The sequence below is a fragment of the Medicago sativa genome, chromosome 4, assembly GCF_051527215.1.
Source record: "Medicago sativa cultivar Bolivia chromosome 4, Bolivia_mono, whole genome shotgun sequence".
Lineage (NCBI taxonomy): Eukaryota > Viridiplantae > Streptophyta > Magnoliopsida > Fabales > Fabaceae > Medicago > Medicago sativa.
Window position 1 is genome coordinate 34,279,297 of NC_140752.1, and position 23,457 is coordinate 34,302,753.

At 35.5% G+C, this 23,457-nt stretch overlaps 1 protein-coding gene and 2 long non-coding RNA genes across 3 annotated transcripts; all 3 read right to left on the minus strand.

Annotated features, from left to right (window-relative positions):
* On the minus strand, positions 1-1,277 carry LOC146928962 (EPIDERMAL PATTERNING FACTOR-like protein 4). Its single transcript, XM_085708207.1, has 3 exons — positions 1,158-1,277; positions 991-1,034; positions 1-330 (listed from the first exon to the last, which is right to left on the minus strand). The coding sequence occupies exons 1-3, from the start codon at positions 1,258-1,260 to the stop codon at positions 85-87; spliced, it is 393 nt and encodes a 130-aa protein (XP_085564333.1). The 5' UTR covers positions 1,261-1,277; the 3' UTR covers positions 1-84.
* A 6,408-nt stretch (positions 1,278-7,685) lies between these two features.
* LOC146928963 (uncharacterized) lies at positions 7,686-8,489 on the minus strand. Its single transcript, XR_015005906.1, has 2 exons — positions 8,190-8,489; positions 7,686-8,068 (listed from the first exon to the last, which is right to left on the minus strand). It is a non-coding gene; the product is annotated as an uncharacterized LOC146928963 (long non-coding RNA).
* A 12,482-nt stretch (positions 8,490-20,971) lies between these two features.
* Positions 20,972-21,515, minus strand: LOC146928964 (uncharacterized). The gene is made up of 2 exons (XR_015008229.1): positions 21,371-21,515; positions 20,972-21,289 (listed from the first exon to the last, which is right to left on the minus strand). It is a non-coding gene; the product is annotated as an uncharacterized LOC146928964 (long non-coding RNA).
* Positions 21,516-23,457: the final 1,942 nt, after the last annotated feature.

The window sequence follows — 23,457 nt, forward strand, 5'->3', positions numbered from 1 at the left end:
TTTAATATTATTTCAATGTAACATATATTCCACTATTTATTTTAAGCTAACATGAAATACATTGAACATAGAGATTACTAGATATTATATTTTGCCATATGGATCATATAACTTGTTTCCGCATTTGCACATCCATTTCTCTGGATCGGGATCTGTGACATCTGATGGAGGTATTTTCTCGCGGGTAAGTGTACATGGAGTACATGTACCACACTTGCCTTTGCAATCTGGAGGATGTGATCCAATCAGTCTAAAAAACCTCATTGACGAAACCTCATTCCCCTCCGATTTGCTTTCAGACACCATCCATTGTCCAATTTCCTCATCATGCTGACCAAAAATATTACAAACAAATATATTAACTATAGATATGTTAATTGAACTACAACTATCATAGTTCTTTTAGAAATTTTAATCACATACCAAACGAATTAACTTTTTATATTAAAATAAATCAATATTATTTAAATGTAATGATTTAATGTTATTACATAGAGCCTTTAATAATTATTTATAAAAATGGGTCGAAGAATTTAGTGATTACAAAATATTGACATTAAAAAATTATGAAATGAATCACATGTATGAGAGAGATACATTGTGAATTCTCCAAGAAACATGAATTAGTTGTAACTAAACTATAGTTCCTTTATTAGAAAAGCGATGAGCGTATGGAATATGTTATTTTACCCAAGAAGTCTATCAACTTAACCATAATTAGTGTTTGAGAATATTTTTTTGGGACTATATCACCATATCTAATATGCTTATACAATTAAGTAAGCTACCATTGTCTAAAAGCATCTCCAGTTGTACTATTTGATATCTTATTTAATTATAATGAAATAAAATCATGATGCTACACCCAAGAAACTAATAGATGTAAGAATGATAGAAAATACTAATAATAATAAATGGATATGCAACATATATATATATATATATATATATATATATATATATCAAATAAAAAAGGGTAAGTGGTTATACCTTAACATCTCTATAATCTTTGAAATGTACGGAACATCTACTATCTAAAATAAAAAGGATTAAAGGGTGTTAGTTAAAAGAAAAAGATGTGATAAAATAAAATGTAAAATTAAACCAAATTCTTTTGTTAAGAATAATTAGAGAATTGGTGTCAAGGAATTGAATACCTTGGCATGCGATGGGTGACGCAATCGTAGAATTGAAGATTATTGTAAAAACTGTGAGCATGAAAAAGGACATATAACAAAGGTTTGTTTTGATCACCGACATAGTGGTTGTCTTCTATGATAACAGAATCAAAAATTAATTCATATAATGATAAGAACAAAAGTGGATATATGTATATATATAAAGGGATATCAATTGATTGCGTGAGATAACTAGAAATGCATCTAATAGAATATAGATTAATAGAAGGATACGGCAGGAGATATGATCTATATTATCCTATTATGTGTTTCATTCACACACAACAATAAATGGTATAATATTATTTTCTTTTTTCTTTTTTTGTGTACACTTTTTATTGACTTGATACAATATATATCATTATTAAATAAAGAATCTTATTGTGATGGTTATTACAGGTTATTTGTAAAGACTTTATTGTAATGTTTATAAACTTATTGAAAAGGGATATCAATTGATTGTGATGAGATAACCATAATTTCATATAATAGAATATAGATTAAAAGAAGGATGTGACAGGAGATACAATCTACAATGTCCTATTATGTGTTTCATTCACACACAACAATAAATGGTATAATATTAGTTTATTTTTTTTATTTTTTTTGTATAGACATTTCAATGACTTGACACAACATATATCATTATTAAATAAAGAAATTTAATTGTTATTACTTGTTCTCGACCGGCCAAAGCATTTAGGCCCAATACAAACAAAGCCCAAACTCTGCGTTTGGAAACTAGGTCTCCTGGATCGAAGTCTCTAGGCCTTACTTTCCTGTTGTATCGGGTGGTCATGGCATGTTTGATGGCGGCCTCAGTTAGGGCGGTATTAGCAAGTATTTTCACCAACCTCTTTAATGTGGTCAACATTAGTTGAATTTTGCTCTTGCAGGAATCAAAGTCTTTTCTTCAATCGAAGGAGTTCGACGAGATATTGGACTTAGCGTAAAAAGTCTTAAAGCTTTGAAGTTCGACAAGATACGGAGAAAGAGGCAAAGCCGTCGAAGTCAAGCAATTGCCTTTGAAGCGAGAAGGTTCGAATTTCAAAAAAGAAGCAGTTTCCTCAAGGGATAACATGGGAGACAAGCGGTGATGATCCGTTCAACTTAATGATCCGCTCTTTCAACGATAGGGGTTCGATTTCGAGGATGGCTCAATATTTTTTTGGGTTGGCCTCAATTCCCCTCTCCGTTAGATAGAATCATAAGAATTTGCCTGCTTTGATGCCAAAAGTACACTTTTCACGGTTGAGGCGCATGTCATATTGGCGTGCGCAGGCGAATACCACTTCCAAGTGACGCCTGTGTTGGGATTCTTCGGCCGATTTTACTATCATGTCGTCCATGTAAACTTCTAGCATGTTCCGTATCTCCTTCTTAAAGAACTGGTTCATCATCCTTTGATAGGTGACACATGTGTTCCGTAATCTGAATGGCATGACGTTGTACATGTAGTTGGAGCATTCAGTCATGAAGGTCGTGTGCTTGTAGCCGGAGTAAGCGTCCATGAAGGACACCAATTTATAACTGGAGGAACTGTCTACCAACTTGTCGATATTGGGAAGTGGGTATGCATCTTTCGGGCAGGCTTTATTCAAGTTTGTTTAGTCAACACACATCTGCCACTTTCCGTTCGCCTTTTTTACAAGGACCATGTTGGAGAGCCATTGTGTGTAACTGATTTCGGAGATAAATTTGTCCTGCTGCAGTCCCTCTATTATTTCTTTGGCGGCCTGCGCTTTTTCGGGAGATTGGTGGCGCCTTTTCTGACTCACAGGCTTGGCCTCTAGGTTGACGTTTAGTTTATGGCAAGCGACACTTGGGTCTATTCCTGGAATTTCTTCAAGGGAGCACGCAAATAGGTCGATGTTTTCTCGCAAGCATTCGATGAGGTTGTTCTCTACCATTGGCGGTAGGTTGGCTCCGATCATGACCTTCCTGGCCTGGTTGTCGTCCAGCTGAACGGATTTGAACTCCCCGTCGGGGATAGGGTGCTCGAAAGGTAACTTCTTTTCCAAAGGGAAAGGCATCTCTTTCCCTTTCTCGCCTTTGGGGCACTTATGCTATCGGCGGGCGTCGAAGTCGGCTTTAGTGCAACTTGGAACGGGGCGCCATAAGTTTTCCCCCACTCATTCCACGATTGACGCTGATTGTGGTGCGGGTAATTTTCCCTAATCCCGGCGGCATCTTTCCGCCGCCTACAAGTCTGCATAAATTGTGGCCACGTCTCGGTTATTGTTGTAGTATATCTTCTTTAAGTGGATTGTTGATGTGACTGCATCAATGCAATTTTAGATGGACATGACCGGTATGACCAGGAATGGTGTCTCGACCTCCATTTCTTCTCCAAATGTCACGCTCAGTGTGATATATCCCCACGGGTGCGTGCTCATCTTGTTGAAGCTGTGAAGATTGGTGCTGACATAGGGCTTTAAATCTTTTCTCTTTTGCCCCAATTTTCAAAGGTGTCTTGGTACAGGATGTCGACGGAGCTTCCTTCGTCAACCAAACATCTTGCGACGTCATGGTCTCGATTGGCCACGACGATGACGAGCGGTTCTTGGTTGCCTTTATGGGCGCCCCATGTGTTTCCATTACTTCGACTATTTTTCTTTTGGTCGCCCCCTCGGTGTGTCATTTAGTGCTGAGAATCCGCCCATTATTGCTCCGAGAAAGATCCTGCCTTCATCTTTTACAGCCCCGCTATCGCTGCCCGCGTCTCTTTGTTCCCTGTCGGCAGCAATCTGCGTCTTTCTTGGTGGCGATTCGCCTCCTTCTGAGGATCGTTTATTTTACAGAGACTTTCTTGGTGAGTTTTTCCCGCGTCCCTTATCAAGGAAGCGACCTAGTTTTCCTTTCTTTATCAAATCTTCAATTGCTTCTTGGAGTTAGAAGCATTCTTCCAAATCGTGGCCCCAACTTTGATGGTAGCGACAATACTCCGCTTTGTCGGTTCTTGCTGATTCTTTCAGGGACAGCGGTGCTTTGATGCCCGCTTCTCTGAACTCCGTGGCTTAACACTCTCGGAGGATGGTTTCTTGAGACGTGTTGAGCGGAGTATAGTCTCTGGGGTGAGGGCGAAAGCCTTTGGTTTTCTCAGCATCGCTATGGCGTCTGTCGTTACCCACTTTGTTTGATTGTTGGGTCTTGAGTGCTTCCTCTACCAACTTCTTCTCTTCGTCATTGATGTAAGGTTGGGCGCGCATCAGGAGGTCATTCATATCCTTGGCCGCCTGAAGCCCAAGCTCTTCCTTGAACTTACAATCGTCACAGAGGTTGCTTTAGAATATGAAACACTTCAGACAGTCGTGGGTGCCCGAGTCTATCGTTCTACTGGCGGAGTATATTCACCGGTCCGTGAGGACTTCATTCGTCTCCGGAGGCAGCGGAGCTTGAGGAGATGGAGGAGGAGGAGTAGGAGGAACATATTCCGGCTGCGGGAGAGGTGGAGGCAGTATTGTTGCATTCAAGGCGGTTGTAGTATCGAGGATAACATCGCTTCCCTCAGGATTCACCGATTCGAGGATCGAAACCGTTTGACTTTGGAGAATTTGGATCCTTGATCGCGGTGTTGAGAGGTGGCTGAACGACTTGCGATGGTTCTTCTGCGAGTTCCAACCACTACTTTGAAGGTAGGAGCGGTAACTGTTAACCATTGCGGTGGAGCAACGTGTAACCAAAAACGGTCACTACGGAGATGTGCGTAACTGAAAACGGTTACGGTGGAGGATCATTGGACCGTGGCGGTTTAGCGAACGATCCCCACCTTCTAGCGCCAAATGATCTATCCGGTGAGAACAGTTGAGTCGCAACGGAAGGTGCCTGCAGGCACGTTAGCACTCTAACGCTCAAGTCAGTAATGGAATTGAGAGAGAAAGTCTAAGAAGTGTTGTGAAAAGTATTGTGTCCCTTGAGGGGAAGCAAGTTCACCTTATATAGGCGCGATCGAGGCATAACTATCTCCGGGTTATGCGGCGTGTGATTAGAAGCGGGGAAGGACACATGTAGCGTAATCCTGGCAAGGAGGCGTGCTCTAGTGTTATCTTTTTCATTGACACAACATTATAACAATTTTATAGACAAAATTATTTAAGCGCAAAATTGAAAGTGAAAAAGTCACCTCAAAATCATGTATTTTTTATATATAGTATAGATAACTAGCAAAAAGACGGACAGTTACGTGTCCGTCTTACCGCTCATTTTATTATGTTAACGTTTGAAAATTATTAACGGTGTTTTTATTATGAAACTTTGATTTTGATTAAAAGTATAAATTTAAATGCTTGTTACATTCAAATTATAACAAACCAAATTAACAATGTTTACCTATTTCATTGACATCAACAATATAACAAAAAACTCTAAATTTGTATCTTGATGTAATTAGCATAATGAAAAAGGTAGCTCAAAATTTCCTATTTTTTTTAGATATATTATAAATAAATAGTATATAGCATATAATATAGATATACTTGATCTAATTTGTTACAATTTTTTTTAAGGATAAACGAAAACAAAACTGGACATATACTAATATCGTGTTTGTTACACGATAAGTTTTGTGTGATAATCAAAAAATAAATATTGTGTTTGTTACACTTTTTTAATATTTGAATTCACTCTCATCCAATATCTTTTTTAAATGAATAAATGAGAAAGAAAAAAATCTGACATATACAATTTGTTACATTTTGTTATATGTATTATTTGTATTGAAAATTAATAGTAATTTTAGAATGAGAAAAAGGGAGTCCAAAAGAGTCAAAATATGCTATTTTCTTTATATATAAAATAGATAACAAAACGATATTATTCTTTTAATGGAAAAAATATATTGTTGTCATTTTTTTTTACAAATATTATTATCATTAAACATTATAATTTGGAGGAGAATCAAAACAACTTATACTCTTTTTTTAAAAGGGAAAATAATTGTTTACCGTCCAACAATTTAGTAGAGCTACTTTCAATAGCCACTATTGTTAACGTAGCCTTTTGGTTTGAGATAACGTAACATTTGAAAATTGTCCCCAAAGATAGCTAAGGGGACATTTACCAGTTGTTGCAAAGTAAAATATGTAGCTACAATTGTAAATCGTCGCCTATTACATTTTAGGGGACGTTTTACGGTGTTGCGAAAAAATAACTGGGAACATGCATAAAACGTCTCCTTAGCTATCTTTTAGGCAACGCTTTTCACATGTTGCATAAAAAAGTGTTGCCAAAGACAACAAATGGTGTAGTGAAGATTGTTACACCTTACCCATGCATTACAATTAAAATCATCTTCATCTGGAATTGGAATTTATTAGCCGTCCACAAACTTGAACTTGTTCTTCATAGTCAATGCTCTTCGCATCTGGAACTATGGCCTCACACTTGCAATTGTTGAATACTCTGATGGACGAACAAAGTAAGGATCAAGACTTTGATCTTGATTATATGTGTTATTGTTTCTCACCATGATTTTGGAGATTTCATAAACGAGTCAATCAAGAAACTAACACGTAACTAATTCCAAGAAACATGAACAAATCGAAATGATAATGAATCAACGAAAACAAAATTAGAAGAAAAATAAAAAAAAAATGAAACGATAAAGAATTGGTTGAACACGAAAGAAGAAGAAGATGAACAAGTTCAATCGAAAATTCGTTCAATCTTCACGAAGCAAAAGCAGAGCAGGACGAACCTCCTCTAATACCATCAAAACAATTCTCAATCATGGGAAACGATAAAGTTTGATGAAAAGTGATTATTTTTTCGTGATAAATGCAACACAGTTGCAAAATGAATGAAATTCAAACTAAAATTACATAACTTGCATTGTAAGCTAACTCTAACTCGCATTCCAAGTTATCTGTGGTTAAGCTATTATGCGTTTCTTCCTTCTCATTAGTAATTTAGTAGTACTTGTTAATAATATTCTCAATTTTAGCTGGAGTATGATTTTTTTTTTTTTTATCGCTTAGAGATTCCTCCAGAATTAGAGGATTTTGTTTAAGAGTCTTTCACATTGACAGAAATAAACACTTGGCAAATATATAGACTAATTATGGTTTATAAGTTTTCGATTTCATTTTGTGGTAATCCTTTCGAAGTTGAATTAAAGATGTCTTTTCTAAAAATAGATTAGGTCTTCTTCGTAATTATAGATTTAGATGTACTTTGTCCACGTGAGCTTAACTCGGTTGGTAAGGACAATGCATAATATATGCAAGGTCCATGATTCGAACCCCGAACACCATCAAAAAAAAAGATTTAGATGTACTATTTGTTTTGAGTCTGATCCTTGTGCTAATTGTTTTCTTGAACTGCACTATTCCTTTATTCTGAGGCCTTTATCGGTTTAGATTTCTCGGTAAGATTATTAATGAAGTAGTTGTTTCGATTTTTTTAAGGTAATGTTTCCTTTTATAAATCCTTAACAAATGTCTTTGAGGCATTTGTTAACATTTCTCTTTATTAATAAATTTTATTAGAGTAATGTAGATTATAGTGATATTGATTTAAAAAGAATTACATAATTAATCATTATAAAAAGATATACACAAATATACATATGAATTTAATTAGTATACTAATTAAACTCTTATTCATATTATCTTAACAAAAATTACATAAATTTATTATGAAAACCAAACAAATTACATGAACAAAACCATAAATTTAATTAGTGCCACTTAATTTATACTACTTGTCTTTTATTTCTGTTATCCATCCATGAAATTGTACCACAACACAGCCAGATCAAAGATAATTGTGGCAACGTGGAGCATTTGCTGCCTTTTCCCTAGGCACTCGAACTTCATTGACTTCAACAGTAACTCTTCCTCTCTTACATCGCTGATCTGGGTTAAGTAGTTTTCGATTCTGACCCATTTCATCTGAAACTACGAAATAACAAATTAATATAGGAAACAATTGTTTGGTAAAATTAATTTATACATATAATTAATTAATGCAAGCACACTAATTGAATGGGTGGTGTGATTGAGGTTTACTTACTTGCGTACATTTCAGAAGCACCAACAATGTTACTTGCTATTGCCTTGGCAGAGAAACTCAGCATACACAAAAAGAGAACCACCAAAATAAGGGAGAACTTATTTGAAGCCATTTTTCTTCCTACTGCATTTCACAACCTAATCAACACATGCATATTTATAATGCAAATTCGATGGTAGTTGCTTATTTTTCAAGGCATTAATTTACACAGTTTACTTTTTGCACTAAGTATGTTTTTAAATACCTCTAAGACTTTAGCAAACTTGACGATTGAAACTGGAGGTAAATTAGTTTGTTAGAAATATCACGTGTATCAAAGTGTAGTTGCATGTTTTTAATTCATTTGGTATCGCTTCTATCAATATATATAATTTTTTTTTTGACAAATTCGATATATGTGGTTTTTTTAATAAAAAATCATTATATATAGTTAGTTGCATGGAAATTTATTAAAAGTATAGGATGCTTCCCTGGTAAACTATGTGTATATGGCTGGATTGAACTAATACGATAATTTTGACTTTGTTAAAATAGTATTTTTTTTTATAATTTTATATTATTATTTTTGATAATTTTGTTAAAATAGTCTTTTTTACGCCATAACAAAATTATGTATACTAGCGTTTAGACGGACATTCCGTGTTCATCTGTCCATTCTTCTATTGCGCTAATGCAAATAAATTATGAACAGCAATATTTATGAAATTTTGATTAAAATTAATTTGATTTTTATTAAAATTATACGTATAGATGCGAAATATTTTGCACTTTCTTATTGTAACAAACTATACTTATCTTTTTTATAGTAACAAACTACACTTATCTTTTTCAATGAAACCAACAATACAACAAATATAATATCTTTCAAAGAAATATAAAATGTATAATAAAAATTCTTATCTTTTTGAATGACACCAACAAAATAGTCAAATTTATTTATTTTTTGACAGATTGCATGGAAATTTATCTAAAGTATAGGATGCTTTTCTGGTAAACAATGTGTATATGGCTGGAATGAACGCTAATAATACGACAATTTTGACTTTGTTAAAATAGTCTATTTTTTTTTTTTATAATTTCATTTTTTTTACAAGCTTTTTATATAATTTTGTTAAATCATAAGATGGATACATTAATGACTTCGAATTACTTCGCTTGATAAACGACTAGTAAAAAACTCTGTTTTTGCATGGATCACGTAACATTGCAATAATTAGTTAGAAAATAATTCGATTGTTAATATAGTTGAATGTTTAAAGATATTAAATGAAAATTATGAGTATTAATGTAATATTTCTATTAAATATTTTTCTCGTATATATACAAAAATCTGTTAAATAGTTGAATTGCGACAAATAACATTAAAGTAAAATATGTAATTGTTGTGATGATAATAATTTAACGTAAGAATAGGATAACAATGAGAATAAAAGGATAAACTAAAAATTAAAGTAAGATTTTACAAAACAAAATTTTGGAAGAACGTAACTACAATGTCGTGAGATTCCTGGTTGAACAGGGCGCATCCTGTGACTTCTTGTACGTGCATCTGTTTCGTGCTCTCAGATCCGCAGAGAAGAAATTGCTCCTGTATGTGGGATGTGACCTAACAAGGTTTAACAGTTCATCAACTAGACCTTGGGGATTCATGAATTTGCTATAGAGCCCCAGCGCACTGTGAAGAGTCAGTTTCAATTCATGGAATGACTTTCGTCGTATAACTGAATTATTGGAAGACCGACCCTAGTGTCTTTGTGTGTAGTCTCCTATCCCGCCCACCATAAAATGTGATATTATAATGAGAAATAGGCTATCGAAACCATCCTTAGAGATTTGGAAGCCAGACCCGAATGCTTCTTAACGTCCATCAAGAGGCACATAGCGAATAATACAGAACCCTCCATAAAGGAAATAATGGGGAACTGTGTTGTCGTTGGGGAAACAACTTGATAGAAAGTAGATATACTCCCTGGGTCCCTGACAACCTAGAAGAACTTAATGAAGAAGAAGAAAATACAACGAGCAGTATGCACCCAAGAGAAGGCGCACTCAGGCGTGATAAGAGTCAAGTAAATCCTTACAAAGGCCATGAAATAACGCCTCCTTGAAATACATTTCCTCGAGGATCACCCAATACTTAAGTCCCCTGAGGAAAAATGGAAAAGGAATAAGAATCAATCCCCTACGAGGCTTCCACCCATTGATGGAAAATTGAACCTTTGAAGATGTCGAGGGATTAAAGAACTGGTGATGTTACCCACTTACCCTAGTTAATGTAATAGGTCATAACGACCCCTAACGTAATCTCAACCCAAGTCCAACGTTAATGAAATTTAACTTGTTTTTATTATCAATATGTGTTTTCTACATCCTTCATTCGTGACCATACATCACTGGAAACACTACGGGATGCATCCAAGGTCAAACCTGACGATAATATTTATACCTTTCCCCTACAAGCGGTATTTTATACTAGTCCATTTCAAAGGATTGGTTCGGGGTATCTAACTTGACAGTTAGCTATTGTTAAGAAGAGAATCCCCTCTTTTTTAGTCCATCTCTACGGATAGTTGCACTGGCATAACGTGATCTAGGGGGAATCGACCTTTGGCTAAGGACTGGTTGCCAAAATGTGACTAGCTCGCAATCTATGGGGTATTCAACATGTATTAACTTTTGAGCTATTGAATATGGACGAAAAAATACACCTTGAAAGCAATGAGAGAACTAAACCAAGGGAATAAAACAAGAGCAAAGTTCTTTCTCAACAAAACATTCCGAAAAAAAAAAAAGAAATCACAGCTCAAACAAGAAGTAAAACATGATCATTACAAGGAGGAAATCATCCACATACACCGTGTTCCCCTAGACTAATCCAAGATACAATAACACCGAACTTTCAAATAAAACACTTGTACAAAATCATTCGAGTCCATCCTCTCCAACGACACGGAAGGCATTCAATCAACCTTGATCCACCATAATTTGGTGAAGGGAATCCACTCGGGCCATGATAATGTTGAAGGAATCATCTTGTGCTTGTTCAATTTTGGCGTTCAATTTCTCCTTCTAGGCCTCCAAAGCTATTTTTTCATCCTGCATCGATTCTACCATAACTCCTAACGGGCTTCCCAATCATCATCTTGGTTCCAGCTCACCAGCTTCTACAAAGCATGGTTATCGCGAACAAGTTTTTCCATCTCATGCCCCAAGATAATAGCCTTTGACGAAGATCCATCAAAGATCTTCTCCCACTGTTGAATCTTTTCATCATCGTTTGAAAAAAACTTCCCAATAGAGGATAACTTCTCATTTATTCAATCAATTTGGTGTCTAAAAGGTCTCTTCCTCCACCAGCCTCACCACTCTAGAATTCAACCTTTTCGTAACGGTGCAAAACTCCTCGTCAGACAATAACATCAAACTTGAAAGGGTCAACAATTTAGCCTCAAAAGAAAGGTAATTCGTTATCTCTGCCTGACAAGCAACACCCAAATTAAGAATGGATATAAAATTCACATCATTAACCAGTGACCGTAAGGCTACTAGCCTGTCGAAAGAGGCTAAAAGAAAAGAGGTCTTAGCTGATTATTCGGGTAATCGCATAAAGCTTCATTTTGACCATATTTCCTCCACCGTTTTTCAAATGCAATGGGATAACATGATTAAGATGTGCTAGAATTCATGTGGAACAAGATGTGCACCGCCTCATTGAATTCCTTCAAGCCATAAAGTTTAAGGTCGGCATCCTTTCTACAAATAGACAAGATAACCATCTATAAACATTAGGGAAGCAACGTCAACGAAAGGCAAATGGAGAACAAACAACAAGAAAATAAAACTAGAAAGGCTTTGATCTCGTAGAGGCCATTGCAGCTCACAATATTTTCTATTAAATTCCTCGCCAATTGGTCTTCTAATCCACATTTTTCTTCTTAATAACCACACAAACTTGAGCAATGAGCTTCTCAAGGAACCTTCACTGGTCCAAAGGAACATCGAGGACAACGGGCAAGGCGGTCCCTTGGTTATCCTAGTTATTCATGAAGGGAGTCTCAGACCGGTCTTGCGGAGAGTAGGAAAGTATGCTCGAGCAAAAAATTTACTTGGGTGCAAAGAGTCTTCCAGTCCTCAATATTATACGGCCAGACAATTTCAAACATGTACTTTAAGTTCTTCATGGTATTCTCGCACTAGTCAAAAAGTTTTAGAGGTTGATGGATGGAAGTTCTGGCATGCATATCTCATTAAAAAGTTTTAAAGAGTGCAAAAAGGTTCTGATCCAATGGTCTCGGCCATTTACCTGGACCAACACCCCGAGAATCCAAATTTATCCATCACTATTGCCTCTTTACGGATAATCCCACAACATTTATGAGGTGAGATCGTAAACCAAACGCCACGGAACACTTGCATAACGAGTCAGTGGAACGTCGCATCTGGAAAGAACCTAATGACTTGAAGATGTCATCCCAGGAACATTTGTTAATCAACAAATACACATGTCTGTCACGATCCTACGTGTCATACAGGGGGGAGAACAAACACGACGAAAGGGAAAACATCAAGTACGCGTTAAATGTAACGACCTATTTCTATTAAAGCGATAAAACACGCGAATATAGCAAATATTCAAGAAATAGACGCTACGTCTCAACAAATTCCAACAGAGATGCATATAAAAATTCTCAACAGTCGCAGCGGATACAATTCATACATCACCAGAATTTACATGTCATAAAACAACATCAAATCATAAATGAAATCTCCGAAATCCGACAAATGGATAAAACTCCTCAACATAAACAATACATAAATCCAAAGACAACTGACACCTAATCAGAGCCTAAAACTAAGACTCAACAACCGACAACGGAGATTAGCCCCCGCTATCCAAGCAAAGCATCAAGCAACTCACCGAAAGCCAACTAATCCTGCATAGCGTCTACCCATCCATACAGACAGGTAGGCGGTCAAACCACTGGGGGTAAGCTTTACATTAATCATAATCAATAAATAATAATAATTGACATGAAGAAATCAATTCAATTCTCAAATAGTTTGTATGAACAATTAACTTCCATATATACATTCGTACAATCAATCCAAGTATCACAAGCAAGCACTCATCAAGCACTTATCACAAACAAACATCATTCATATAGTACAACAAGATTTCATTTCAATATGCAATGCGCTTATACTCGACACATATATGCATGTGGTACCATGACAACAACCATTAGATGCCATCCGCACATCTATGTAAGAGTACACCTCCTCTTACAACCAAATATGTAAAAGTACACCTCCTTTTACATTTCAACATATGACTCAATATGATTATGATGCATGGACATACAACAACGACCCGATAATGCACAACTTCAACATAACAACTACCAACGACAATGTAAAAGTACACCTCCAATTACATTGACTAGCTCAACAACATTTGCATTATCAACTATTCATGTCCACACATTCAACAATTCACAATTCAAATTAGAGTCATCAACATGGATCAACATACATCAACACCAACCACACAATAATATATCACAACAATTCCATGTACTTCTCATAAGCCAAGTAAGTGGAACAATACAACACTCTTATGATAAACATCATATTCAACCATCAACAATCATCCACATATCCTCAATTAATCATATAAAACCATTCACTAAGGATTTATAAAGTATCGGCTCAAAGGAACCATTTTCAACCAAATTCGTCTATCATTATCCCATTTTCAAAATAATTGAAGCTATTGAACCAAAACCAAGTAAACAACATCCAATGCCTCAACTAACTATATCTCTAGGCTACATATAAGTGCAGTAGAATATACAATTACGTTTCACCGGCTAAACACGAAGAATTCATGAGAATCACAAAGTTCGTCTCTCTTTATCACTTTTCAAAAAAATCTCATTTTCAAAACAAAACAAGATAATACTTGATGAAACCAATCACAGCCATTTTTAGAAACCATATAAACATTACACAACCTTAACCCTGCTTCAATTCCAAGAGAAAACGAGTTTCAGAAAAATCGACATTTTTGGACCATTTTCCAAAAGTTAAGTTCAATTCACAAATTCAAGTCCAATTCGATTCACCCGATGTTCCAGTAGGTATAAGTGTGTAAACAGAGGTTAATCAAGTCAAAAGAATCATTTTAGAAAGCCCGAATTGGTCCCCAAATGCACGAAACGAAAAATAAAAAATGGCTGAACTGAGTGCTGCTCGCTTAAGCGACCAAGTTCCAGTAAGTTCTGGACTTGCTCGCTTGGAGCTCGCTCAAGCGACCTGCGTCCAGAAAGTTCTGGACACGCTTGCTTAGAGCTCGCTTTCAGCTCGCTCAAGCGAGCCTTCATAGTTCCTGTCAAAATGTTTCATGTTCCAACCCCTTTTCACCCAAAAATCCCAATTTTGATCATTCCAAACCCCAAAACTTAATCCCAAAGATGTTTACATGTCATATACATTTCAAAACACTTAAACATACACATGTTTTGAGATTGCAACTTCAATTTATCAATAATTCACCAATTTACCAAAACTCTCACAACTTTCAACAACAACAACAAACTCATCAATAATTCATCATTCCAATGATCCCCATTACATCAATTCAACAACAACATATGTCAAGATAACAACAACAACATTTGAACATGAATTCATTCACAATTCAACAACCACCACTTCATTCATCATCAATTTCACATAAAAACACATCATGTTCATATATACCCATTTTGACATACAAATTCAACAACAACACAATTATCATTCAATTCATGTTCATAATCATATCATGACAATTAAGCACAAATTTCTAAAACCAAAATCAAATTAACCACTTAACCACAATAAGCAATTATGCAAGGAATTAGGGTAGAAATTAAACTACAAGATTATGATTAAAGTCTAACCCCCTTACCTTAATTCTTTACAAACTCAAACTAGGCTTCACTTTAGCTCCAATCCTTGAAGCTCTACCTTCCTCTAGTTCTCTCTAGCTTTCCTTCTTCAAACCCTTTCTTCTCTCTTGCTCTTTTTCTCTACCTCTTCTCTCAAAATTTTGAAATGATTATGTAAACCCTATTTTCTCTAACACTAGAGTTTATATAGGCTCTACATAATTGGGCTAAACTCACAATGCCTTAATGGGCCTAACCCATTACTAATTCTAATTCCAAATGTTTCTACCCACTTAACGGTAAATATAATAATAACGGTCACCTACCGGTTATAAAACAATTCACTACAACTCCCTAGTACTTAGTAAAATAATAATTCTCACTAAGCACTAAAAATAATCCTCATCAAAATTACTAAATTACCCCTACTCGCAAAATGACCAAAATACCCCTGAGTCCAAAATGACTAAAATACCCTTCTAACACCGAATTCCACAAATCCCAACCAAAAATACACACAGAGGCAATTAATCACATAAGAGCACATTAACACACATAAATAAATAATAAAACAAATCTAGCGAAAATCGGGCTGTTACATTAAACCAACACGTCTAGAGGCAAACATTTAGACAAAATTCCACCCCGATTATAATATAAGAAATGGTAACAAGTGCCCTTTAGACATTTAACTAATCAATTGCATAGAAATATGTGTATTTTGTTATGAAATAATGACTTAGTGGTTGTTCATCCTTCTTCACCTTCCTATAACCCCCATGTCCATCCTTCTTCACCTTCCTATAACCTCCATTAGTAAGTGAATAGTTAGTGGACCTTAATTGCCTTGATCACTCACTTACTCATCTTGTGTACTATAAATAGGGCTCATATTGTATTGTAAAGACACACTTGTGAAGAGAATAATACAAAGTGCTTTCATCTTCTCCTTACTCTTCTTTGATCTTGTGTTTTTAGCTTATTTCTTAACACGTTATCAACACGAAGCTCAACCAATTTGAGGTAATACTAATTCTTGTTTTTCATAATATTTGTTACTGCATTGTATGATTGTTTGATATACCCTTAAGTAATGTTTCCTATGTTTGTCGAAAATATTTTTATTTAAACCTATGGTATTGTCTAAATTATCAGAAATTTGAAATCAACAAAGATAAGCCACACGTAATTCTAAATTTGTTTATCAGCAGTTTATTGCATAAATTTCTATTCACAAATATGGAGCACCTTTTATTACTTCAAGCTAATCAAGAAACATGTGATTTTATTTTGTTTATGCTGAATGCACTAGGTGGTGTTGGCTACAAAGACCAGACAATAACTCAATGTTCGGAATAACATAACTTAATGTCCTCTCATGAACAAAACAACAGGCTTTTGTTCATTATTTGTTAGCTAGGTTTAAACTTGCATTTGTTAGATTGTGTCCTAAACTCTTCTAGTTATTATTCTTTGGCTGTATGCACATTAGTGTACAAGAACAAAGTGTCGGAATAAGTGTGTTTTCAACCTCCATTGCTAGTCATGATAAATAGTATGTTTATATAATTTTGTTTTTATACTTATCTTTGTTTGTTCAGTTTTAGATAGAATGAATATTAACATTAACCTCACTAATGGAGATATGTGTCTTACTGATAGTGCAACAACTCATACGATTCTTAAGGATAAAAGTATTTCTCTTCTTTAGTAAAGCGAGAAACCGATGTTAGTACTATATATGGAAGTTCAAAAATAATTGAAGGCTCCGGAAGAGCTAATGTAATATTATGTGGAGGAACAAATTTAAACATTGAGAATGCATTATATTCTCCCAAGTCTCATAGAAATTTACTAAGTTTCAAGGCTATCCATCTAAATGGATATCATATTGAAACAAAAAATGAAAAAGATGTTGAATATCTTTATATAACGAGACATAATTTGGATAAAATAAGTGTAGTGGAAAAGTTACCTGCCTTTTCGACTGGTTTGTACTACACTTATATAAGTGCAATTAAAGCACATGTGATTGAAAACCAGAAGTTTACAAATCATAATAAATTTTTTGTTTTGCATGACCGGTTGGGCCATCTCGGGTCTATAATGATGCAACAAATAATTGAAAGTTCTTTTGGTCATCAGTTGAAGAGTCATGAGATTCTTCAATCTGATAAGCTCTCATGTACCTCTTGTTCACAAGGGAAGTTGATAATTAGGCCATCACCAACAAAAATTAGAAGTGAATCTCTAAATTATTTTACAGCGAATACATGGTGATATTTGTGGGCCAATACACCCATCATGTGGACCATTTAGATACTTTATGGTTTTAATTGATGCATCAACTAGATGGTCACATGTTTGTTTGTTGTCAACTCGCAATCAGGCATTTGCGAGGTTGCTAGCTCAACTGATTCGAATAAGAGCTCACTTCCCTGATTATCCTGTCAAGAAAATACGACATGATAATGCCGCTGAGTTCTCATCTCAATCATTTAATGAATATTGTATGTCCATTGGGATTGACATTGAACATCCTATAGCACATGTTCATACACAAAATGGACTTGCGGAATCATTTATCAAGCGTATACAGTTAATTGCAAGACCACTTCTCATGAGATGCAAATTGCCCATTTCCACTTGGGGACAAGCAATTTTGCATGTTGCATCATTGATTCACATCAGGCCAACAAGTTATCATAACTCTTCCCCTTTAGAATTGATTTTTGGTCAAGAACCTAATATTTCCCATCTAAGAGTTTTTGGATGAGCGGTGTATGTTCCAATTCCTCCACCACAACGCACTAAGATGGGTCCTCAAAGAAGGTTGGGAATATATGTTAGATATAAATCTCCATCTATTATAAAATATCTTGAACCAACAACGGGAGATTTATTTACAGCCTGATTTGCTGATTGTCATTTTGATGAGTCAAATTTTCCAACATTAGGGGGAGAGAGTAAGCAGCTAGAAAAGGAGATCATTTGGAAAGAATTATCATTGTCTAATCTTGATCCACGAACTAAACAATGTGAACTTGAAGTTCAAAAGATAATTCATTTGCAAAGTTTAGCAAATCAATTACCAAATGCATTCTTTGATCCAAAAAGTGTGACAAAATCATATATGCCAGCTGCTAATGCTCCAATAAAAATGGATGTCACAATTAGGCAATCTCATATTGCAAATGAGTCTCAACACGCCTGAAGCGTGGTAGGCCAGTCGGTTCCAAAGATAAATATCCTCGAACAAGAAAATGAGCTAAAAAGAAAGATGTCCCAAGTGAGGATGTAGAAAATCTGAAAGAATCTTCAGACATTATTGAAATTTCAGTTCCAGGAGAGGCTGATCAAGTACCTGAAATTCATGAAAATAAAGAGATCTCAATAAATTATGTCAGTAATGGAATACAATGGAACCGACAAAAGGTCAACGTTGACGATGCTTTTAAATATCATATAGCGCTAAATGTGATAAATGACAGCGAGCATCATGAACCAAAGTCTATCAAAGATTGTAGACAAAGTGGGAATTGGCCAAAATGGAAAGATGCAATTGAAGCCGAATTAAACTTGCTTAACAAGCGAAAAGTTTTTGAACCTGTAGTCCGAACACCTGAAGGTGTGAAACCCGTTGTATATAGATGGGTTTTTGTGAGAAAACGAAATGAGAATGGTGAAATTGTGAGATACAAAGCTCGACTTGTTGCCCAAGGATTTTCATAAAGACCTGGAATTGATTTTGATGAGACATATTCACATATAGTGGATGCATGTACTTTTCGGCACTTAATTAGCCTTGTAGCACATGGAGGGCTCAAATTGCATATGATGGATATCGTTACAGCTTATTTATATGGATCACTTGATAGTGATATTTACATAAAACTCCTAGAAGGATTTAATTTTCCTGAGGCACATTGATTTAGATCTCGAGAAGACTATTCCATCAAATTGAATAAGTCTTTATATGGGCTAAAACAATCAGGGCGTATGTGGTATAATCGCCTTAGTGAATATTTGATTAAAGAGGGATATACAAATGACTCCATATGTCCATGTATTTTTATAAAAAGGTCTGAAAAGGAGTTTGCTATAATTGCTGTGTATGTTGATGATATCAATATTATTGGAACTCCTGAAGAGATTCCAAAAGCTATAGATTGCTTAAAGAAAGAGTTTGAGGTGAAGGACTTGGGAAGGACAAAGTTTTGTTTGGGATTACAAATTGAGCATTTGAATAATGGAATATTTGTACATCAAGAAGCTTATGTTGCAAAAATATTAAAGCGTTTCTATATGGACAAATCTCATCCATTAACTACTCTAATGGTTGTTCGATCACTGAATGTGGAGAAAGATCCTTTCAGACCTCGAGAAGGGGGTGAAGAAATACTTGGTGCTGAAGTACCATATCTTAGTGCAATTGGAGCACTAATGTACCTTGCTAATTATACACGTCCTAATATTTCATTTTCTGTCAATCTATTAGCAAGGTATATTTTTTCACCTACACGGAGACATTGGAATGGAGTCAAGCATATATTTCGTTACCTTAGAGGTACTTGTTTTATTCAAAAGTACCAAAATTTGAATTAACAGGTTATGCAGATGCATGTTATTTGTCAGATCCTCATAATGGAAGATCACAAACAGGTTACTTGTTTACCTGTGGAGGTACAACCATTTCATGGAGATCCGTGAAACAAACCATAACAGAAACATCATCAAATCATGTTGAACTCTTAGCACTACATGAGGCAAGTCGAGAATGTGTTTGGTTAAGGTCTCTAATTCAACACATACAAGAAAGTTGTGGTTTATCTATCGGGAGAACAGATGCAACAATTATTTATCAAGATAATACTGCATGCATTGCTCAGTTGATATAATCATTCAACAAATTCGGTCTTGTGATAATCTTGCAGATCTTTTCACAAAGTCACTCCCAAGCAGAATTTTTGAACAACTGATACAAAAAATTGGTCTTCGTCGACACAGAGATGGTTGTATTGTTGAGGGGGAGAAATAAGTACATTATGTAAAAGGATAGTGTACTCTTTTTCCTTCACTAGAATTTTTTCCCATTGAGTTTTTTTCTAATAAGGTTTTAAAGAGGCATATCCTAATGGACATCCAAGGGGGAGTGTTATGAAATAATGACTTAGTGGATGTCCATCCTTCTTCACCTTCCTATAACCCCATGTCCATCCTTCTTCACCTTCCTATAACCCCCATTAGTAAGTCCTATAACCCCCATTAGTAAGTGAATAGTTAGTGGACCTTAATTGCCTTGATCACTCACTTACTCATCTTATGTACTATAAATAGGGCTCATATTGTATTGTAAAGACACACTTGTGAAGAGAATAATACAAAGTGTTTTCATCTTCTCCTTACTCTTCTTCTTTGATCTTGTGTTTTTAGCTTATTTCTTAACATATTTAATATTACTTTTTCATATGTTTGATTTGTGTTTTCAAGAGAATAATTTTATTTATGCTTTCTTTTAACAATGATCTTAACTTTGTTAACATAACGCTTATACTATTGTATTGTGATTGTGTTTCCCTTGCAGCTTTTTCAAGGACACGGATCATTTCCTGCACAAGTCTATGCTGCCATCTCGCATACGGTAGTTCAATGGTTGAGACTATTTAATTACTTTATTTGACTTTTTCTATCTGATTTGTGTGATAGATCAAACGGTTGCAATTACTGCATAACGAATCGCCATAGAAGATTGACAGGAGAGGATCCGAATCCCATTTTCTAACATATTCGAGTGGCAAAGTTTATTATTTCAAATGCATAATTAGAGATTTATCACAAAACATAATAATATTATGTAAACACAAATTTCATTAATATATTATAAAAGCACACAAATTACATGAACGAAACCAATGAATATTGCCATCTAATATATGTCTTTTATACAATTCTTTTCTGTTATACATCCATGAAATTGTAACACAGTACGGTTAGATCAAAGATAATTGTGGCAACGAGGATCATTTTCTGGCTTTCCCTCGTGTGTTTGATTAAGTCCGACAGCAGTTTTATTAAGTACAACGGGAGTTTGATTAAGTTCAACAGTCATTCTTCCTCTCTTACATCGCTGATCTGGGGCAAGTAGCTTTCTATTCTTATCGATTTCATCTGAAACCATAAAAGAACAAATTATATATGGAAAACGCAAGCACACAAATGGAATGGGAGCTGTTATAGATGTTCACTTACTTGCATACATGTCAGGAGCACCAAGAATGTTCCTTGTTGCTTTAGTAGAGAAACTCATTGTACACAAAAAGAGAACCACACAAATAAGAGAACAATTCGTTGAAACCATTTTCTCTTGCTAGTACTGCGTTTCACAACTTACTCTACACCTATATATATATATAATTTTTTTTTTCCTTCAAAAAAAAATATAATTTTTTTTTGACAAAATATTAAATCAACCTTTTTTTTTTGTCAAGTAACGTAGCGGTTGGAGCCTACACATTTAATTGTGGAGAAGTAAAGTGTCCGGGGTTTGAACTCCGACCTCTGCATATAGTATGCAATGTCCCTACCAATTGAGGTAAGCTCGACAAATATAAAATCAATCTTGTTGACATGCATAATCGCATTTGCATAAAATAATAATGAAGATGTGGTTGGCTTGGGATGTTGAAGTTTGCTCCTCTCAATGTCTCAAGTTCGATTCCCTCTGATATCAATTTTGGTGGACTAAATCCATACGAAGCTATGCTCTTGCTTTAAACGAGGCACCTACAAGTGGACGATGAGATTGATCCCCTCATATTAGTAGGTTTTTGGATCGGATACCGAATTTTAAAAAATAAATAAATAAATAATGGAGACACGCGTGTGTTTTTGACTTAGCGATGCCTTTATTACTTTCTTATCTTAATAATTATATCAATAGTTTTTTTTTTGAAGGAAATTATATCAATAGTTAGTGGCAGGAAAAAATAGTATAAAGTATTGGATGCGTCGCTTGTAAAGTATGTCTATATGGCTGGCATGAATGGGAAAATGACATGGTTGACTTGTTTTTTATATAAAGGACGATGTTAAGTTTCTCAATAGTCTTCTTTTCACATTGTACCATGCATAGAGGCAGCATGTATGAGAAATGATATTTTCCCAACTATTTTATGATAATATCTGGGACAACCCTATTGTATTATTGTAGTCTTCTTTAAAAAATTTCTCAATTTGTGTTTGATCTAAAAGTTGTCAAAAATGATTGTATAAATATAACTACTCAAAAATATATGTACTACCTATTTATATAAGGCCTCTCTGATAGTGTTGACTAATCCACTCGACTTAATTGAGATCTATTTAATGAGTTTATCTCTCTCTCTCTCTCTCTCTCTCTCTCTCTCTCTCTCTCAAACAAAGCGAGTTTACCTCTCTCAACAAATGTGTTTCCGATGTCTTTGAAAATACAATTGTTGGGAGATGTCAACAACTTAAATGGATCTAAGTTACCTCGAGTGGATTAGTCTTTGCAGTTGTATATGGGCGATACTTTTATTTCAAAAAAATATTTATTATCATGTGTTGGATCGTCAAATATATTCCTAAAGACCTAGAAGACCTCCAAAAGGGCTTTTAGACCCTCCTAGAGGCCTCAGCGCCCTCCAGAGGGACCTTAAGGCTCAAAGGCGCGTCCCCCCAGGACACGGCCTCTATTCTCTTCTAGAAGCCTCTAGAACGCGCCTAAATACCTAAAACAACCCTGTTACTTGCTGCCTAAGTAACCACAAAACAAGCCCATATAAGGCTATAAATACCACCCTTGGGAGCAATCTCAAGGCATCCAATAAACAGTCTATCACCGTACTTTTGCTAGTATAGTTGGCGCTTTTTGTAGGAAAAGGTAAAAGTAACCTAGACAACTCCTCTGAATCGCACATCGCGATTTAGAAACCTTGAAACCAGAAAAACTCTGAATCGTAGCCACTATAGCTGCGATCATGAAAACCTTTCACATCCAAACCCTAAATCGCCCCGATTTAGGAACCCACTCACACCATCCTCACGGCAACCGTTGAAGAAGTCGAGACGTTAAAGACTCAAATCGCTCAACTTGTCGAGCAGAACGAAGCTCTGCACGCCTCAACGGAAACTATGCAACAAAAGCAACAAGAGGAGAAAGACGAGTCTCACCATGGCGAGATGGATGATCCCGAGCCTCAACCCCTCTCGGCTGAAGTTTGGAATGCACCCGTCCCGGAGAACTTCAAACCGCCTCATCTGTCACCCTTCGACTGGAAGAGCGGTCCCGTAGAGCACATTACAACTTTCAACAC